General features: G+C 37.0%; 1 protein-coding gene across 1 annotated transcript in view; it reads right to left on the bottom strand.

Moving 5' to 3' along the window:
* Nucleotides 1-20099, bottom strand: part of ARHGAP20 (Rho GTPase activating protein 20) — a 149227-nt gene that overhangs the window by 49502 nt on the left and 79626 nt on the right. Inside the window, exons 3-4 of the mRNA XM_032640504.1 lie at nucleotides 10748-10912; nucleotides 2659-2808 (exon numbers count right to left, since the gene is read on the bottom strand). Of these exons, the coding sequence (XP_032496395.1) occupies nucleotides 2659-2808; nucleotides 10748-10912 (315 nt within the window). The remainder of the gene's footprint in view (nucleotides 1-2658; nucleotides 2809-10747; nucleotides 10913-20099) is intronic.

Here is a 20099-nt window from a genome sequence, read left to right as displayed (position 1 = left end):
CAAAATAATGATGTTTTTGTTTTAACAGACAACTAACTTTATTAGATTCGAGCTGCAAACTCTATTTCACCTGTGTTGAGCAGCACCTCAGTTCAATTCTTTTAGCCTTAGCTTCAAACTCCTTTAAAGTCTGTTCCATGCATGTGTGGTTCAGCATTCAGCCAGAGACTTAGGCAGAGTCTAAACAAAAAATCTGGAGCTTCCTTTCTCTGATACTCTTCTTTTTGAGATCTCCTCCCTCACGTTCCTGTGGCTGTGGCTGACCCAGACTCTGTACTTTGGTGTTTCAGCCCTGAAAGACTGGGTTTTCGTCAGTTTAGTTGCTCTGCACCATGATTTGACTGCAGCCTTTCCTCAGGCTAATAATGCCTTAAAAACAGAAAACTTGCTCAGTGCTGGTGCTTCCCTGATGGCACAGTGGTTAAGAATCCACCTCCCAATGCAAGTGACACGGGTTCGAGCCCTGGTCCAGGAAGATCTTACTTGCCATGGAGCAACTAAGCTCGTGTGCCACAACTACTGAGCCTGTGCTCTAGAGCCCGTGAGCCCATGCGCCTAGAGCCTGCGCCCTGCAACAAGAGTAGTCCCCACTTGCTGCAACTAGAGAAAGTCCATGTGCAGCAATGAAGACCCAATACAGCCAAAAATAAACAAATAATAAAATTTGAAAAAATTTCAATTCTTCTCCAAAATCTGCCAACTTTTGTTCACTTTCCAGAACCTTCTGGGAGTTGTTGTTTGTGTTTTGTTCAGAGTTTACAGTTGTTATCTATAGAGTGGTCAGTCTGTTAATACGTCACTCTGCCATACCAGAGTCCGAATTCTTCAACACTACTTTTTTTAAGAGTAATCTTTTAATTTTGAAATAATTTTAGATTTTCAGAAAAGTTACAAAGATTGAGTACAGAGAATCCCTGTATACCTCACACCCAGCTTTAGTTTCCTCTAGTGTTATCCTCTTACATTATCATGGCACATTTGTCAAACTAAGAAACCAATATTGGTGCATTACCATTAACTAAACTATTGATTATTCAGATTTCACCAGTTTTTCCATTAATGTCCTTTTTCTATTCTAGGATGCATTCGAGGATTCCACATAGCATTTAGTTATTATGTCTCCTTAGTGACCTTTTTTGTGTCTTTTCCTGGTTGTTTTTTTTTCTGATCTTGACAATTTTGAGGCTTACTGGTCAGGTAACCCCACAGAACATCCCTCAGTTTGGGCTTGTCTGATATTTTTCTCAGGATTAGACTGGGGTTATGGGTTTGGAGGAGAAATACCACAGAAGTGAATTGCTCCTCATTACATTCTATCAAAGCATAGATGATATTCACACAACATCACTAGTGATGTTAATCATTCAGTTAAAGTACTATACTTTTTGAGGAATTACAGTGTATGCAAAACTTGTTTCTACATTTTCCCTTCTTCTTAAAGAAGTTTTATGGAAACTCCTTGATTAAAGACATCATGTAGTCCCACCCCTCACTTGAAATCACTTCCTTTCAGCTGTAAACTCTAAGATTAAATAATAGGAATTGATAATATCTAGAGAAGTCTGTCATGGAAAAGAAGATATGCAGAGAATGATACATGTTTCTTCCAAATAAGTTCTTAATATCTTGTGGTAGGCCAATAGTGCATAATAGAATTTAATGGCATGCCTTTCCTTTATTAGAAGATTAACAGCTTAAAACATTTAGTTTTCTGGCTTTAGGATGGTGCCTGAGGAGTTTGATGGTAGTGAGGAGAGAAGTAGAAAGAAAAATGTGTGCATGAAATAAAGACCAGCTCTTTTAAATGTAAAACAAATATTGGACTTGAGGGCACAATCGTTCAAAATCATAAGTTTGAGTTTTGGTATGCTCACTCTGAACTAAAAAGTACCAATCAGCATGTTCAGATAAGAGCACAAAGATTCTCTATTTGTACATTCTCCAACTCCATCCCAGCCAAGGAGTGAGTCTTAGGAAACTGACTTTCACTCCTTGAGTCATAAATTTGCTTTTGATTGTCGCATCTCTATAGAAAGCAATTTAGGAAACACATTATTTCATGACATTAAATTTATTTCTATAATTAAAAACTAGTTTTTAAGAAATTTGGGAGTGTAAACCAGTTATTCAAGCTTAATTGGGGTATTTTATAAAATTGTTTTCAGTAAAAGGTCTGTTTCAGTGATTTAAAAAGCCAACTTGAAAACTCAATATACAAAGAAAATACCTAAACATGAGGGAAGGGGATGTTGGGGGGGGGGGGTCCTAGAGCTCTGACCACTCTATTCCTCTTCTATGGTCTTTGAGGTGTTTCAGTAGCCCCTTTAAAAATCACAGCTCAAACCAAGGTAAATGATTCCAGGAGTTCTCAATATTTATCATTATATTTCACATATTTTAATAAAAAACTCTTTGGGAGAAACATAAGGCATACAGGTGTCTTTATTGGGGGTGTGCCAAAAGATGAGTTATTGGCTTCAGAATACAAATGAACTTATTGACAAAATAGAACAGATCAATCAGAATAAAATATTTTTCTTTAAAAAATTAGGGGAACAAAACTGCATTCTTTTTTTGTCTCCATCCTAGAAATTACATAGCTGACTGTATTTCACAGTAGCTAACCCATGTGAATACAGGACAAGCTATGGTTCTCACCTGAAAGTGGCCACGAAGTTCACTGTGGGCCAGCCTAAGACAAAGGATTTCAGGGCATTGGTGTTGCCTTCTCCCACTTCATCCACACAGCTTGCTGTCCACATGTCACTTAATTTTATTTTATTTTTTATCTTAAAGTTGTTGTTATATCTAGAAAGATAAGAACCAGACAAGATTTTTTGTTAGTCTGTTTCTTAAATTTTATGAGAACTTCTATACTTGTGATAAGAGGACAGTTTCCACTAATCATGGGCAAAGAATGTCTTATTCATTTTTCTTACCTTCAGTGCCTACCACAGTAAATTGTAACATTTGGCTACCTTAGCCCAAAAAGGCCATTGAAACATTTGGTGTATTGGTCCTCATACCTGCATTTATGGCAGCAAATAGCCATAAACTGGCAACTTTATTTTTCTATACGTTGAGCATTGCATTTGGATCAAAAACCTAATTTTAAACTTACTGCTGTTATAAAAAAAATAATTCTTTTATTATTTACAACTTGCTTATTTCCAAAATTATTTGGAATAAAATAAAATAAAATAATTTGGAATAAAATAAAATAAAAGATTTATTTATTTATTTATATATAAATAGCCGTTTACTTATTTATAAAATAAAAGCCATTTATTTATGGCTTTTATTAAAAGCCATTTATTTATTTATAAAATAAAAGATTTATTTATTTATATATAAATAGCAATTTATTTATATGGCTGAATAAAAGATTAAACATAAACATTATTTATTAAAATATTTATAAAATTTTCACTTTATATGCACTAAAAAATATAAACTGGAATTAATTAGAGAAATTTACAATGCTTTTCCAACTGAGTGGTTATGATTTTCTAGTCTTTAGAAGCAAAGATTATTTTTAATTTCCTTTTTAAACCATTTCCCCTTATATTTTGGCTAAAATTGAAAAAACTGTAGCCTAAGAATAGACCCTAAACTAAGCTGAAAAAAAAAAAAAGATGCCAGGAAGTATTATATTTAAGTAGAGTTGATGCAATTAATACTTATCTCTGGGTACAGAGAAGGTAATTTACTTTTAAGCTGGCAATGAAATTGCTTTTTGACAATTTCTATCTAATCCCCCTTACAATCCTGATATTGACACTATCATATCTCTTGACCTAGTTTACAGTTTTAATGCTCATAATGGACCTGAGACTTAAATAGTTAGAAGGCACTGGTAAGCCCAGGGACACGTCGGTACTGCCTATCATTCAGAGCCATTTATGGAAACATTAAAAGCTAAAATGAAATCAAAGATGCTTCATATGGAAGTATCCCTAAAACTCGTCATGGAATATTTAAAGCTAAAATTCTTCAGTAGGATTTATAAAATGTAAAGGGACTTTTCAGGAACTATACATGAAGAATAATCTAGATTCAAAGCCTCATCTATGCTTCCTGTAGTGCACACAATGTAAGTACAATAGAAAAGTGCCTTGAGGCACAATGCCTTCATTCTATATTTCATTTCAGTATTTTTCACCCTATTGCTATAAATCATTCGATTTTTTAAAAAGTAAAATCCTACTTCTTTTGTTTTTTCCTTTTAAAAATCTTATTTCTTGATGGCAGCTATCTAGGTAATATAAAACTGAAACTATGAATCTTTTCCAAGGAAAAGTATGTTTCCATATCTGTTTTCATACATTTTGAGTTTTTTAATGCAGGCCTCTCTTTATATTAGATACTTCAAATACCATGTAGGAACTTGTATACCTATTGACTTGGAAAAAGCCATTCCAACGACCCCTTCCCTAGATCAATAAAGTACCAAGATTTCCACCTCATTAAACAAAAAACAAGGAACTGTCCAAAAGTGTAAACAATACTTCCATTCTAATGGTCAATATTTATTGAGAACTTACCATTTGCCAGTCACTGTTAACACTTTACACATATTAAGTTTAATCCTCAAACATTTTAGAGATGAGGAAATGTTGTCACAGGGAGGTTAAGTAATTTGCCAAAAGTCAAACAGCTTAACTAGCAGAGCTAGAACCCGAACCTGAGCAGGGTTGATTCTTGAGCTTGTTTATGCTCATAACCATTAAGTATCTATAAAAAGCCCTGGATATAGTCATTCTTACAAAGCACCTGGAGGTGACTTTGTATCCATGAAGTTTCCTTCAGCTTTACTATCTTAAGACTTACTTTTTCAAATCTCCTCACCTACAAGGCTTTCTGATGGGACTGTTTATTATGGAAGTAGGGGAGAAATCTCATGAACATTTATGTCCATAAAGCTAGAGGTACTAGTTTAAAAATATTTAAAACAAGTATTCCAATAAAACTTTATATTAAGATGGACAGTATTAGGGTCACAGTGTGTATCTTCAGATTTTTCACTCTCAATTTCCAACAGTATTAGACTATTCCAATGGAAATTTAAAAGTATGAATTCCAGTGAACCGTTGAAATACACAGGATTCTAGAGAGATTTCCCTCCATTCTAAGATGGAGATGGTCTATTAAATACGTTTTGGGGTAGAGAATATGGTATATTCCACAAGTATCTGATGGTAATTCTACTGGTAATGAATTAATAATCAGAACTTTTTTTCTCCTCATCTTTTTGACCTACACAGAATTCATCATTACTTCCCTATTTGTTTAGGAAATAAAATATGAGAATAGTGATGGCTTAAGAGGGTACGAAATAACTACTTTCATTTCCTTTTAGTAAATTCCAAATAGGTGCTCTATGGCTATTAACAGAGATAATATCAGCTTCTTTCTAAATACTCTGATGCTCATAAACATTGTTTTAAAAAAAATGTAAAGCCCTACTTCTATAGGAAAAATAACTTTTAATTCAGCTTTCTAATGAATATCAAAAGTGGTCCCTAAGGTCGCATCCAGCTTTAATACTTGTTCTATTTCAGTATGGAAAAGAATGACAATAAACTCAAAACAATTTTAGGCAAACATTGTCAACATTCAGCATAAAATGGAGCAAATAAAATACCTTAGCCAAAGAAAGAAAGACTTTGGGCTTTCGTTGTTCTTCTTTATCTAACTCCTTTAGATGGTAGGTTAGGTTGTTTATTTGAGATTTTCCTTGTTTCCTGAGGAAGGCCTGTATTGCTATAAACTTCCCTCTCAGAACCACTCTAGCTGCATATCATAAACTCTGAAGTGTTCTGTTTCCACTTTCATCTGTCTCAAGGTATTTTCTGATTTCTTCTTTGATTTTTTTCATTGACCCATTGTTTATTTTGTAGCATGTTGTTTAGTCTCCACATGTTTGTGACTTTCCCATTTTTCTTTTTGTAATTGATTTCCAGTTTCATACAGTTGTGATTGGAAGATGCTTGATATAATTTCTATCCTGTTAAATTTGGTGACACTTGTTTTCTGGCCTAGTATGTGATCCATCCTGGAGAATGTTCCATGTACACTTGAAAAGAATGTGTATTCTGCTGGGTTTGGTTGGAGTGTGCTGTAGCTATCTATTAAGTCCACCTGGTCTATTACGCCATTTAAGACCACTGTTGCCTTAATGATTTTCTGTCTGGATGATCTGTTCATTGATGTAAGTGGGGTGCTCACATCCCCTACTATAATTGTATTATTGTCAGTTTCTCCCTTTTAACATTTTCTCTCTTTTAACATTTGCTTGATATATTTAGATGCTCCTGTACTGGGTGCATGTATGTCAATGAGTATAATACCTCTTCTTGTATTGATTCCTTTATCCTTACCTAATGCCCATCTTTGTCTTTTCTTATAGCCTTTGTTTTAAAGTCTACTTTATCTGATATGAGTATTGCTACTCCAGCTTTCTTGTCTTTTCCATTTGCATGAAATATCTTTTTCCATCCCCTCACTTTCAGGCTGTATGTGTCTTTAACTGTGAAGTAAGTCTCCTGTAGGCAGTATATAGATGGATCTTGGATTTTTTAATACAATCAATGTTTTTTGATGTATTTTTTCCAATGACATTTAAAGTGATTATTGATAGGTACTCTTCTCGCCATTTTGTTATTGGTTTTCTGGTGTTTTTGTTTTCCTCTCTGTTCCTTTTTTCTTGTGGTTTGATGATTTTCTTTAGTGGAATATTTGTGTTCCTTTCTTTTTAGTTTTTGTGTATCTATTGTAGGTTTTTTTATTTGTGATTACCATGGGGTTCATATATGTTGACGTATATCTACTTGTTTTAACCTGATAGTCATTTAAGTTCAAACACATTCTAAAAAAATCTACATTTTTTTCTTCTTTCCCCCACATTTTGTGTTTTTGAGGTCCTATTTCACAAGTTCATATTTATCCCTTAACTGTTTATTTTAGTTATAGTTGATTTTTACAATTTTTGTCCTTTAGACTTCATACTGTCTTATTTAAGTCATTGATCCACAGCCTTTACTGTATATTTTCCTTTATTAGTTGTATGTTTCCTTTTCCGTAATTTGTTACTTCTTGTTGTAGCCTTTTCTCTTCTACTAAGAGAAGGCTCTTTAACATGTTTTAGGGTCAAGTTAGTATTGATGAGCTCTTTTAGTTCTTGCTTGTCTGAGAAGTTCTTTATCTCTCCTTCAATTCTGAATGAAAACCTTGCTAGGTAGAGTAACCTAGGTTGTAGGTTTTTCCCTCTCAGCACTTTTAATATATCATGCCATTCTGTTCTGGCCTGCAAAGTTTCTGTAGAAAAATCAGCTGATCGCCTTATGGGGGTTTCCTTGTACATGACACTTTGTTTTTTCCTTGCTGCCTTTAGAAGTCTCTCTATCTTTAACTTTTAATGTGGTATGTTTTGGTGTGGGTCTCTTTGGTTTCATCTTGTTTGGGACTCTCTATGGTTCCTGCACCTAGTTATCTGTTTCCTTCTTCAGGTTTGGGAAGTTTTCAGTCATAATGTCCACAAATACCTTTTTGGCCCGTTTCCCTCTCTCTTCTCCTCTGGAACCAGTATAATACAAATGTTAGTACGCTTGATGTTGTCCTACAGTTTCTTTTTGATTAGTGATTTTCATTATTCTATCTTCTAGAACACTTATGCATTCTTTTGTATTATCTAGTCTGTTAATTCCTTCTAGAGTGTTTTTCATTTCAGTTATTGTATTCTTAAGCTCTGACTGGTACTTTTTATATTTTCTAGTTCCTTGTCAAAATTCTCACTGTGTTCATCTATTCTTTTCCCAAGTTCAATTAGCTTTTTTATTACTACTACTTTGAACTCTTTATCTGGTAAGTTATTTATCTGTTCCATTAGTTGTTTTTTTCAGGTTTTTTTCTTGTTCTTTTGATTGAAACAAATTCCTCTTTCTTCTCATTTTGTTTAACTTTCTCTGTCTCTATGAAATTAGGTGAATACTTACCTATCCCAGTCTTGAAGCAGTGTCCTTGTGCGGGAGTATTCCTATTCAAGTATGTGTGTTCTCAGTGGCTTTGGTGGGAGAGCTGGATCTGAACTGAGCATGCGTCATATCTTCCCCCAGGGTGTGTTGGCAGCTATCACCTTGGTGAGAGGTAGGGCTGGAGGCAGAGGCCTAGTGCCAGAGCCAGGTGTAAACTAAGCTTCTCCTATGTGCAGTAGCTATCACCACCCTATTTGTGGTAGGGTCAGGTCCATACTGTTGGAGCAGAAGCCCTGAGGGTCAGATATGAGCTGGTTCTGTTCCTCTAAGTATGCACTCTCCCCTCTCCCAGCCATGGTACCTTCACCCCAGAGGGGAGTAGTGATGCAGCAAGAGGGATTTGGAGCAGGCACCTGGTGCATCTAGGGCACACACTGGGATGGCTCCAGCATGTCAGTCAGAGCTTCAGACAGCTCCTGATCTGTTGCCCTCTGTGAGTGCCAGCAATAAACATCCTTGCCGCATTTAACTGCAGTGCTGGGTCTGAGCTGGCTCCATCCCCTGCAAGTGCACACTTGCCTCGGCAACATTAGCCTTCACCCTAGTTGGTAATTGCACCAGAGTTAGAGGCGAGGCTGGGGTGTTCACTATTGTCAGAGCCCTGGGCAGTTTTAATCTGCTTCCTCTGCCTTGTTTTGGGAGTAAGCAAGAGTGTGTCCATTTCTTCATGGGTGGAGTCTCGGTTTCTTACAGCCCTCCTGTCAGTCAGTGGTTTTCAAACCAACTAAGAGGACTTGTCTTCCCAGCGCTGGCTGGGGTGCCCACTATGTGGTTCAAACCCCTCACTCCCCAGGGAGGATCTGCAAGCCATGATATCTCCTTCCTCTTCTCTTCTCTTCCCTTCCTAGGGATGTGAGTCCTGACCTGATTGCTTCTCCTCCCTTCCTTCCTGACTCCCTGTGGATCTTTCTTTACAGCCTTGGTTGCCGAAGAGTCTTTCTGTCAGTCTCCAGTTTGTTTTCAGTGAGAATTTATTTTCATGTAGATGCACTTTTGATGTGTTTTTTGGGGGAGGTGAGCTCAGCGTCCTCCTACTCCACAATCTTGATCTCCTCCCCACCCACATCTTATTTGTGACATGGCACAACTTAGGTGTGAGGGTACGGATAGTAGAAAAAAGTTTACTATTCTCTAGTGACAAAAAATCTCTTTGATGAGATTGGATTTGTTAAACTACTCTTTTATGATGTTTCATAAATAGTGAGAATGGGGGAGGGAGCAAGTTGTAACTATCGTGTTCTAGGTTGGATGATAACTGCACTGGCATTTAGTGTTGAGCGAAATGTGAATTCTTTTGGTTACCTCTAAAGTATATTACAAATATGTCTGCATGCTTCCTTTAACTGCCATTTCCCCAGATAAAGCCTTCATTGTATCTCATCAGGACTACTACAATAACCTCCTGTCCAGTCTCCTTGCTTCTACTCTTTTCTGTCCTCTAATCCATTACCTATCATAGCCAGAATGATATTTTAAAAATATGTACATTATTCTACTCCCCTAATTAAAACCATTTGGAATGAAATCCAAACTCCTATCATAGCCTTTGTGGTACCCATCCTCCAAGATGGCCCCCAATGATCCTGGCTTCCTAATACACTTGTGTAGTTCCCTTCCAATTGTACCAAGGTTGATCTGTGTGGCCAATAGCCCCTACATCAGAAATGATGGTATACTACTTTCAAAATTAGGTTATAAAAGACTGCAGCTTCTATTTTAGGTGTTCTCTCCCTTTAATACTCTCTTCCTCACTCTCTTGGATCTTTCACTTTGAAGGAAACAATACCATGTTACAAGCAGCCCTGTGGAGAAACTTACATGGAGAAGAACTCTGGAAAGCAGCCATTGTGGAACTGAGGCCTGCCAGGATCCACATAAATGATCTGGGAAGTTTCAAGATTCTCTCCAGTTAAGCTCTGAGATGACTATAACCCTGGTTCAACACCTTGACTGCAACCTCATGAGGGCCCCTGAGCCAGAACCACTAGCTAAGCCATTCCCAGATTCCTGACTCAGAGAAAATGTATAAGATGTTTGTAGTCATAAACTGTTATGTTTTGGAGTAATTTGTTATACAGCAATAGATAATTAATAGATAATTAATGCAGTCCATAAAGGTCCTGATAACTTTATCCTTGTCTATTTCTCCAATCTCAATTTATATTACTCTCTTCCTGCTTATTATGCTGGCCTTCTTTTAACTCCTCCAAAGGGCCAAACTTTCCCTACCACCCTTGTACCTGCTGTTCCCTCTGCCTAGAATACCCATCTTCCTAATATCTGCATGACTAGTTGTTTTTCATTCTTCATTGATTTATTTCCCCCCGACTGTACCTATCTAACATATATCCCATATTTCACCTCACCGTATTTTCTTCACAGCATTAAGCACAATTTGTCATTTCTCCCTACACACATTAGAATGAAAGCATCAAAAAGCGGGGACTGTACCCATCATATTCTTCACTGCATCCCCTTTATTTATTCAGAGAATGGCACAGAGTGGGACTTAAATGAACACTTGTTGAATGAATAAACAAAACATCTTTTCAAAACCAAATCAAAACAAAACAAATATAAGACTCACTTCAGATATTAGTTATGGTAGCAGAGGCCAGATATTCTTACAGTGAACATTGAATATAAAGGTTACCTTTGTTGGTGGAAATGCAATTTTATAATGATAACCAGGAGAGAGCGTCCAGAATACCTACTTGATTTTGGCCACGATAAACAGATCATTGAACAGGAAAAGATGTCGCTCCTGCCTCTGCAGACCTCTTTTCAGTTCTACCCGGCCATCAATTAGCAGAGTCCTACTGGAGCACAAAAATGATGACAGAAATGCACATGTGTCCACGCTAGCAGAAGGACTTTCCCTGTAACAGATCAAACATCACAGATCTTTAGTCAAATGATAAAATAGAGGATTGAGTTTCTTCAAAAAATTATAGGTTAAATTTGGTCAAGAAATATAAAGCTCTATAATTTTTTTTAATGCAATGGCATAGTTTTCTAACAGGTCCCTCAGTCTGTCTCCACATGGTGGTCCTTAATACTTTATTATAAAATTTTTTAAACAAAAAGCAAAATTAAGAGTTTTATAATAAACATATGTATATCCCAAACTAGATTCTACCATTAAAATTTTACTGTACTTGCTTTATCAGATACCTATCTAACTCTCTCTCAATTAACCCATTCTATTTTTGACATTTCAGTAAAATCTGCATACATTTCCCCCTAAATACTTCAGCATGCATATCATGTACAGTGAAATGCACAATTCTTAGGTGTATATTTTCTGAGTTTTGACAAATGTATTCACTTGTGTAATTTAAACGCTTATCAAGATATAGAACATTATCATCACTCCAAAAATTTTCCTTTTATCCCTTTTCAGTTGTTATAGTAATTAGATGAAGACAGCCTCTATGGATTGGCTCAAGTTGTTTATCTCTTTGTTGCAGGCTGAGATCCATTAGCTCCAAAGTCTGCTGGAACTAAACTAACATTTTTATATACCCAATTATTTAAAAAATAACCCAAAACAAGCAGATTTTTAACCATTTTATAGCTTGCCTGCTTTGTATACTCCACAAAACTACACCCAACACCTGCTAGCCATTGATAAGACAGAGGCTTGTGGTTATAAGACCCAAGTCACTACTACCTTTGGAGTTCTCTGACCCAGACTCCGCACCGTGCTACTGAGCAATATCATTTAGACATGTAATCTCCAGAGCCACCCACTCCAATCTCCTTCACCTCAGGAATTCCTTTGCCCTCCTCCTTTTTTGGATGGTGGTCCTTTGGCCATAAACCTCTAGATTGTCTCATGCTGTAAGGGACTTCCTTTCTTATGCAAACCTGTCCAAGGGTCATAGTTTTTTCATTGATCAGCCCCCAAGTCCCTCAAATTCCTTACAACAGTCAATCCCTACTCTATCAACCCCAAGGCAACCATTATTATGATTTTTCTTCCCACTGAAGATTAGTTTTGCCTATTCTAGAATTTCATATTAACAAAATCTTAGTCTGTACTCTTTTCGTGTAAGATATTTCTTACTCAGCATGTTTTTGTTACGTTTATTAGTAACCCATTCCTTTATATTGATGAACAGTATTCCACTGTATAAATATATCAGTTTGTTTATTCATTCTCCTACTGATGGACACGTGGGCTCTCTCCAGTCTTTAGCTATTATGAATAAAACTGCTATTAAACTTCTATTGATCTTTTTTATGACCTATGTTTACATTTTTCTTGGAGAAATATCTCACAGTGGAACTGCTGGGTCACAGAATAGGTGTTATGTTTATTTTTAGAAAAAAACTACCAGTAAGTTTTCCAAAGTGGTTGTACCAATTTATATTTTCAACCATAGAGCAGGATAATTCTAGTTACTTCACAACCGTGTCAACATTTGCATTATCAATCTTCTAAATTTTGGCCATTCTAGTGTATATATAGTAGCATCTCATTAAGATTTTAATGTGCATTTCTCTGATGACTAATAATGTTGAACACTCATGTTCTTATTGGTTATTTGTATATATTAATTTGTGAACTGTCTCCAAATATTCTGCCTACTTAAAAATATTGTGTTATATATCTTTTTATTAGTGAGTTGTAGGAATTTTTTATATATCCTGTATCTATCTCCTGATATACATATATATACACACATATGCACATACATACCTATACAATATACATATGTATACACATATATATATATCCTCTGTCAAATGTTTTGCGAATATTTTCTACCAGTCTGTGATTTGCCTGTACATTTTCTTAAAACTTAAAAAGTTTTTAATTTTGATGAAGTCTAATTTATCATTTTTAAAATGGCATTTGTTTTCTGTGTCCTTTCTAAGAAATCTTTGCCTACCCCCAAGTCATGAAGATACTCTCCTATGTTTTCCACTAAAATCTGTATGATTTTAGTTTTTACATCTAAGTCTATGATCTATCTTAAATTAATTTTGGTTTATGGTATAAGGTAGGCGCTAAGCTTCATTTTGTTTTTCTATACGAATACCATATTGTTCCAGCACCATAAGCACAAAAGGTTTTCCTTTCCTCAGTGGATTGCTTTGGTACCTTTGTTGAAAATCACATGACTGTAAAACCATGGGTCTATTTCTAGGCTGTCTATTCTGTTTCACTGATCTTTTTAAGAATTAATCTATGCCAGAACCATATTGCCTTATTATTCTATCTTTACAGTAAATCATGAAATTAGGTAGTATAAATCTACCAACTTTTCTTTTTTTTAAATTGCTTTGGATAATCTAAGTCTCCTGTATTCACATACACATTTTTGAGATTAACGAAGATGAAGAACACAGTAGAGAAAACACATTGTGGCTGGGGAAGAAGAGGTGAGTGCAGCTTCAAATATACTAAGTGTGGAATTACCAGGGGACTAGGTGACACGGGGAGATAAGGCAGGCAGCCAGCACTTAAAAGAGATGTCATATTTGTTATCATACAAAGACAGTTGCATAAATAATACTATGGGAATGACTAGAACTGCCCAAAGGGGCAAAGAATAAGAAAAAAGGCAGAAACACATCCCTGAAAAAAATGTAATCTGAACAGGTGAAGAAAGGAGGAGAATCTGTGAACAAGATGGAGAGTAGTGAATAAAGCAGCAGAAAAAGAAGAACAAAAAGCAGTGGTGGTCTGTAGTACTGAAACTGGTGAAGGGGATAACAAGTTGAAGACTGAGAAGATGTCTGGGAAAAAAGTCATCAGTTGTTCATTAAGACCTTCAACAAAGCAGTTCCAGGAAAATGGTGAGGGCAGAACTCAAATGGTCTAGGGTTTGAGGTGAGGAGTGAAAAGAATAGTGAAGAATTAAAGGCAGTAAATCTGGTTATTTTTCAATAGCTTAACACTAGAAAGTGACTTTAAGAGGAAAGGGAGGAAGAAGAGAGAAACAATACCTAAGCCCTGAAGGTAGGTACCATCTCTCATTTTACAGATTTGGAAGCTGATGTTCATAGCAGTTAAAACACACTGCTGTTAAGTGAAGGGGACTTACAAGTTAAGTATGTTCAAAACACTTACTTTAAAAAATTCCATGTAGCCTTTCAAAAGGAAAAGAACTTCATTCATACCGACTCAGATTCCTCCTCCACCCATGGCAGTTGAGCTCAGTAGTTTAGGACTTGATGGGGGTAGGGGAGGGTGTGGGCTAATCTAAGACATTTTCCTAAGTAGTGTGACATGGTGAATTATTTTGGCTGCCTCAGTTTCCTCACTGTAAAGTAAGGCAGTTGGAGTAGAAGGTCTTTAAATTCCTTTTATAATTTGTATACATGACTAACTATACTAACATGTACTCAAAAGGTGGAATTAAGATTACTGATGAGAGAGGTTGGGCCAAGACAGCAGAGGAGAAAGACCTTGAGCTCACCTCCTCTCACAAACACACCAAAATCACAACTATATGCAGAATAATCCTCACTGAAAAAGACCAGAACCTATCAGAAAAGATCTTCTACAACTAAGGACATAAAGAAGGAACCACAGTGAGATAGGTAGGAGGGGTGGACCCGTGATATAGTCAAGTCCCATACGCTAGGGTAGATGACCCACAAATGGAAGAATAATTACATTGCAGAGGTCCTCCCACTGGAGTGAGAGCTCTGAGCCCCACATCAGGTTCCCCAGCCCAGGGGTCTTGTACCAGGAAGACAAGCCCCCAGAGCATTTGACTCTGAAGGCAGCAGGGCTTAATTTCGGGAGCCCCACAGGACTGGAGGGAAATAGAGACTTCGCTCTTAAAAGGTGCACCCAAAATCTCACATGTACCAGGACCCAGGGCAAAAGCAGTAATTTGATAGAAGCCTGGGACAGACCTATCTGCTGGTCTTGGAGAGTCCCCCAGACAGGCAGGGGGTGGGTGGCTGTGACTCACCCTGGGGAAATAGACACTGGCGGCAACCATTCTTGGAAGCTTCTTCTACTACGTGGAAGCTGGTGCTTGCAGGTGACATTGTGGGATGCTCCCTTTGGCTCATTAGTGCCAAGACATAGCCCCAACAGCCTGTAGGTGCCAGTGCTGGGATGCCTCATGCCAAGCAACTAACTGGGTGGGGACAAAGTTCCACCCATTAGCAGACAGGCTGCCTGAAGACCTCCTGAGTCCACACCCACCTCTAGACATGCCTCTAGACATGGCCCTGCCCACCAGAAGGCCCTGGACACAGCTCCATTCACTATTGGGCAGGCACCATCTCTGAAAGCCCTTGGGTCCCCCACTGCCCTACAGGAAGCCTGCACTAGCCTCTAGACCAGTCTTATCCACCAGGGGGCAGACAAGTAAACCACTATCCTGCAGCCTACGGTACCCGGCCTGCTCACAGCAGGCCAGACCTTGCTGTGAGACCAGCTGGGCCTCAGCCCTGCCCACTAGCAGGCTGACACAAGCTCTGAGACACCCTGGACCCCATACCCAACTGTATCAGGAAACCCTCCCCCAACCAGTGACCTGAAATGAACTCTTGGATCCCTGGGCTCTGCAACCAGCTTCCAGGACCCAGCTCTGCCTGGCAATAGTCCAGCATGAACCCCAGGACCTGGCTTCACCTACCAGTGGGTGAGCAATAGCCCTGGAGTCCTATGGACCCTGACTCTGCAAACCAGTGAGACAGCATAAGCCCCGGGGCCCCCTGGGGTTCCACAGTCAGCCACGTTGTGACCCAGTCCCAACAACCAGTGGTTGGCAGCCTCTGCACAAGGTAAGACCCTGGGCCATCCAAGCCTCCAGATCATCTACATAGTCAGCCTGCCACAACAGAAGGATACATGCAGCACTCATAGGGGAACTTCTAGAGCATATAGATTGGGTGATGAGAGAGGACTGTGCTACTGGAACACGTAGGACATACCCTACAAAAGGCAACTTCTCCAAGGTTAGGAATCATAACCAATCTACCAGATACATAAAAATAGAGCAACTTAGGCAAAATGAGGTGACAGAGGAAAATGTTCCAGACAAAGGAACAAGAAGAAGAAGAATTAAGTGAAGTGAAGATAGGAAATCTACATGAGAAGAAGTTTAGGGTAGTGACTGTAAAGGTGATCAAAGAACTTGGTAATAGAATGGATACACAGAGTGAGAAGTCAGAAGTTTTTAACAAAGAGTTAGAAAATTTAAAGAACACCCAAACGGAAATGAAGAATACAATAACTGAAATGAAAAACACATTAGAAGGAATCAACAGTAGACTAAATGATACAGAAGAATGAATCAGCAAGCTAGTAGCCAGGGTAGTGGAAATCACTGTTGCTGAACAGCAAAAAGAATGAAAAGGAATAAGGACTGTTTGAGAGCTCTAGGACAACATCTAGTGCACCAATATTCCCAATACAGGGATCCCAGAAGGACAAGAGAGAGTGAAAGGGGCACAGAACATATTTGAAGACACGAAAACTGAAAACTTCCCTAAGTTGAAAAAAGAAACAGTCTCATACAGAATCAACCCAAAGAGGACAACCCCAAAACACACTGTGATTAAAATGCCTAAAAATAAAGATAGAATACTTATGAAAAGCAGCAAGGGAAAAGCAACAACTTACCTACAAAGGAACTTTCAGAAGGCAATTAGCTGACTTTTCAGCAGAAAATCTGCAGGCCAGAAGGAAGTGACATGATATATTTTCAATGATGAAAGAGAAAAACCTACATCCACGAAATCTCTACCCAGCAAGGCTTTCCTTCAGATTTGGAGGAGAGATCAAAAGTTTTACAGAGAAGGAAGAGGTAAGAGTTCAGCACCACAAAACCAACATAATAAAAAATGTTAAAGTGATTTCTCTAAACAGAAAAGGCCACAACTAGAAATATGAAAATTATGAAAGGAAAAATTTCATTGGTAATGGCAAATATACAGTAAAAGTAGTAGGCCAACCACATATAAAGCTAGTAGGAAGGTTAAAGGACAAAAGTAGTAAAATCATCTATATACACAGCAAGTAGTTAAGGGATACACAAAAGGATGTAAAATATGATGTCACAAACAGTAAACACGGGGGACAGGTAAAAATGCAGGGTTGTTAAACTGCTTTCAAACTTAAGAGATCAGCAACTTTAAATAATTGTGTATACACACACACGGCTACATAAAAGCCTCATGGTAACAATAAACCAACAACCTATAATAGATATACACAAAAAAAGAAAAAGGAATCCAAACATAACACTAAAGACAGTCATCAAATCACAAGAGAAGAGAATAAAAGAAGAAAGAAAAAAAAAGACCTACAATAACAACCCCAAAACAAGTAACAAAATGGCAATAAGAACATACATATCAATAATTACCTTAAATGTACATGGACTAAATTCTACCATCAAAATACAGAGTAACTGAATGGACACAAAAAACAGACCTAAATATGTTCTGCCTACTAGAGACTTGCTTCAGATCTGAAGACACACACAGACTGAAAGTGAGGGTATGAAAAAAGATATTCCATGCAAATCAAAAGAAACTAATGTAAGCATTTCTACCTTATATCAGACAAAAGAGATTATATAGTAAAGACTGTTAAAGAAGGACACTACATAATGATGAAAGGATCAATCCAAGAAGATAGAGCAATTGTAAATATATATGCACCCAACATTGGAGCACCGAAGTACATAAAGCAAATGTTAATGGGCATAAAGGGAGAAATCAACAGTAACACAATAATAATAGGGGGCTTTGACACACCACTTATATCAATGGAAAAATCATCCAGAAAGAAAATCAATAAGAAAACACTAGCCTTAAATGACACATTAGAGCAGAAGAACTTAATTGATGCATGTAAAGCATTCTATCTGAAAGCAGCAGAATACATGTTCTTTTCAAGTGCACATAGAATGTTCTCCAGGATAAATCACATGCTAGGCTACAAAACAATGCTTGGTAAATTTAAGAAAATTGAAATCAGATCAAGCATCTTTTCTGATCACAATGCTGAGACTGAAACCAACTACAAGAAAAAAAAATGCAAAAATCATAACCATGTGGAGGCTAAACAATACACTACTAAACAACCAATGGATCATTGAAGAAATCAAAGAGGAAATCAAAAAATACCTAGAGACAAATGAAAACAAAAGCACAATGATCCAAAAACTGATGGTACTCAGCAAAAGCAGTTATAAAAGGGAATTTTATAGCAATACAAGCTTACCTCAGGAAACAAGAAAAATCTCAAATAAACCATCTAACCTTACACCTAAAGGAACTAGAGCAAGAACAAACAAAGCCCAAAGTTAGTAGAAGGAAAGAAATTATAAAGATCAGAGCAGAAATAAATAAAATAGAGGCTAAAAAAAAACAATAGAAAAGTTCAAGGAAGCTAAAAGCTGGTTCTTGGAAAACATAAACAAAATTGATAAACATTTAGTCAGACACTCAAGAAAAAAAGGGAGAGGGCCCAAATCACTAAAATCAGAAATGAAAAAGGAGAAGTTACAACTGACACCACAAAAATTCAAAGGATCATAAAAGACTACTACAAACAACTATATGCCAAAAATGCACAACCTGGAAGAAATGGACAAATTCTTAGAAAGGTAAATCTCCCAAGAATGAACTAAGAAGAAACAGAAAATTTGAACACACCAGCTACCAGTAATTAAATTAAATCAATAACTTAAAAACTCCCAACAAACAAAAGTCCAGTACCATATGGCTTCACAGGTGAATTCTACCAAACATTTAGAGAAGAGTTGACACCTATTGTCCTCAAAATATTCCAAAAACTTGCAGAAGAAGGAATATTCCTGGGCTCATTCTATGAGGTCAGCATCACCTTGGTACCAAAACCAGACAAAGATGTCACACAAAAAAGGAAAATTACAGACCACTATCACTGATGAATACAGATGCAAAAACCCTCAACAAAATATTAGCAAAATAAATCCAACAACATATTAAAAGTATCATACACCAGGAACAAATGGGATTTATCCCAGGGATGCAAGTAATGTTCATTATCTGTAAATCAATCAATGTGATATACCACATTAACAAACTGAAGAATAAAAACCATATGATCATCTCAATAGATGCTTTTGACAAAAAGCGTTGGACAAAATTCAGCATCCATTTATGACAAAAACTCCCCAGAAAGTGGCATAGAGGGAATAAACCTCAACATAAGAAAGCCCACATATGACAAACCCACAGCTAACCCCATACTGGATGGTGAAAAGCCGAAAGCATTTCCTCTAAGATCAGGTATGAGTCAGGGATGCCCACTCTTGCCACTTTTATTCAACACAGTATTGGAAGTCCTGGCCACAGCAATCAGAGAAGAAAAAGAAATAAAAGGAAGTCAAATTGGAAAGGAAGAAGTAAAACTTTCATTGTTTGCAGATGACATGATACTATACATAGAAAATCCTAAAGATGCCACCAGAAAACTACTAGAACTAATCAATGAATATGGTAAGATTGCAGGATACAAAATTAATGCACAGAAATCTCTGGCATTCCTATACACTAACAATGAAAAATCAGAAAAAGAAATTAAGGAAACAATCCCATTTACCATCACAGCAAAAAGAATAAAATACCTAGGAATAAACCTACCTCAGGAGGCAAGAGACCTGTACTCTGAAAACTGTAAGACACTGATGAAAGAAATTAAAGATGACACAGATGGAAAGATATATCATGTTCTTAGATTGAAAGAATCAATATTGTTAAAATGAACATGCTTCCCAAGGCAATCTATAGATTCAATGCAATCCCCATCAAAACACCAAGGACATTTTTCACAGAACTAGAACAAATAATTTTAAAATTTGTATGGAAACACAAAAGGCTTTGTATAGCCAAAACAATCTTGAGAAAAAAGAAGAAAGCTGGAGGAATCATGATCCCTGACTTCAGATTATCCTACAAAGCCACAGTAATCAAAACAGTATGATACTGGCACAAAAAGATACACATAGGTGAATGGAACTGGAGAGACCAGATTAATTAATTATTAATTAATAATATATTGGTCAATAATAATGTATTTGGTCAATTAATCCATTA

This window comes from Phocoena sinus, chromosome 8 (genome assembly GCF_008692025.1).
Source record: "Phocoena sinus isolate mPhoSin1 chromosome 8, mPhoSin1.pri, whole genome shotgun sequence".
In the NCBI taxonomy this organism is placed as follows: domain Eukaryota; kingdom Metazoa; phylum Chordata; class Mammalia; order Artiodactyla; family Phocoenidae; genus Phocoena; species Phocoena sinus.
Note: the sequence above shows the minus strand (reverse complement) of the source record. Positions and strands in the feature narration are given on the sequence as shown.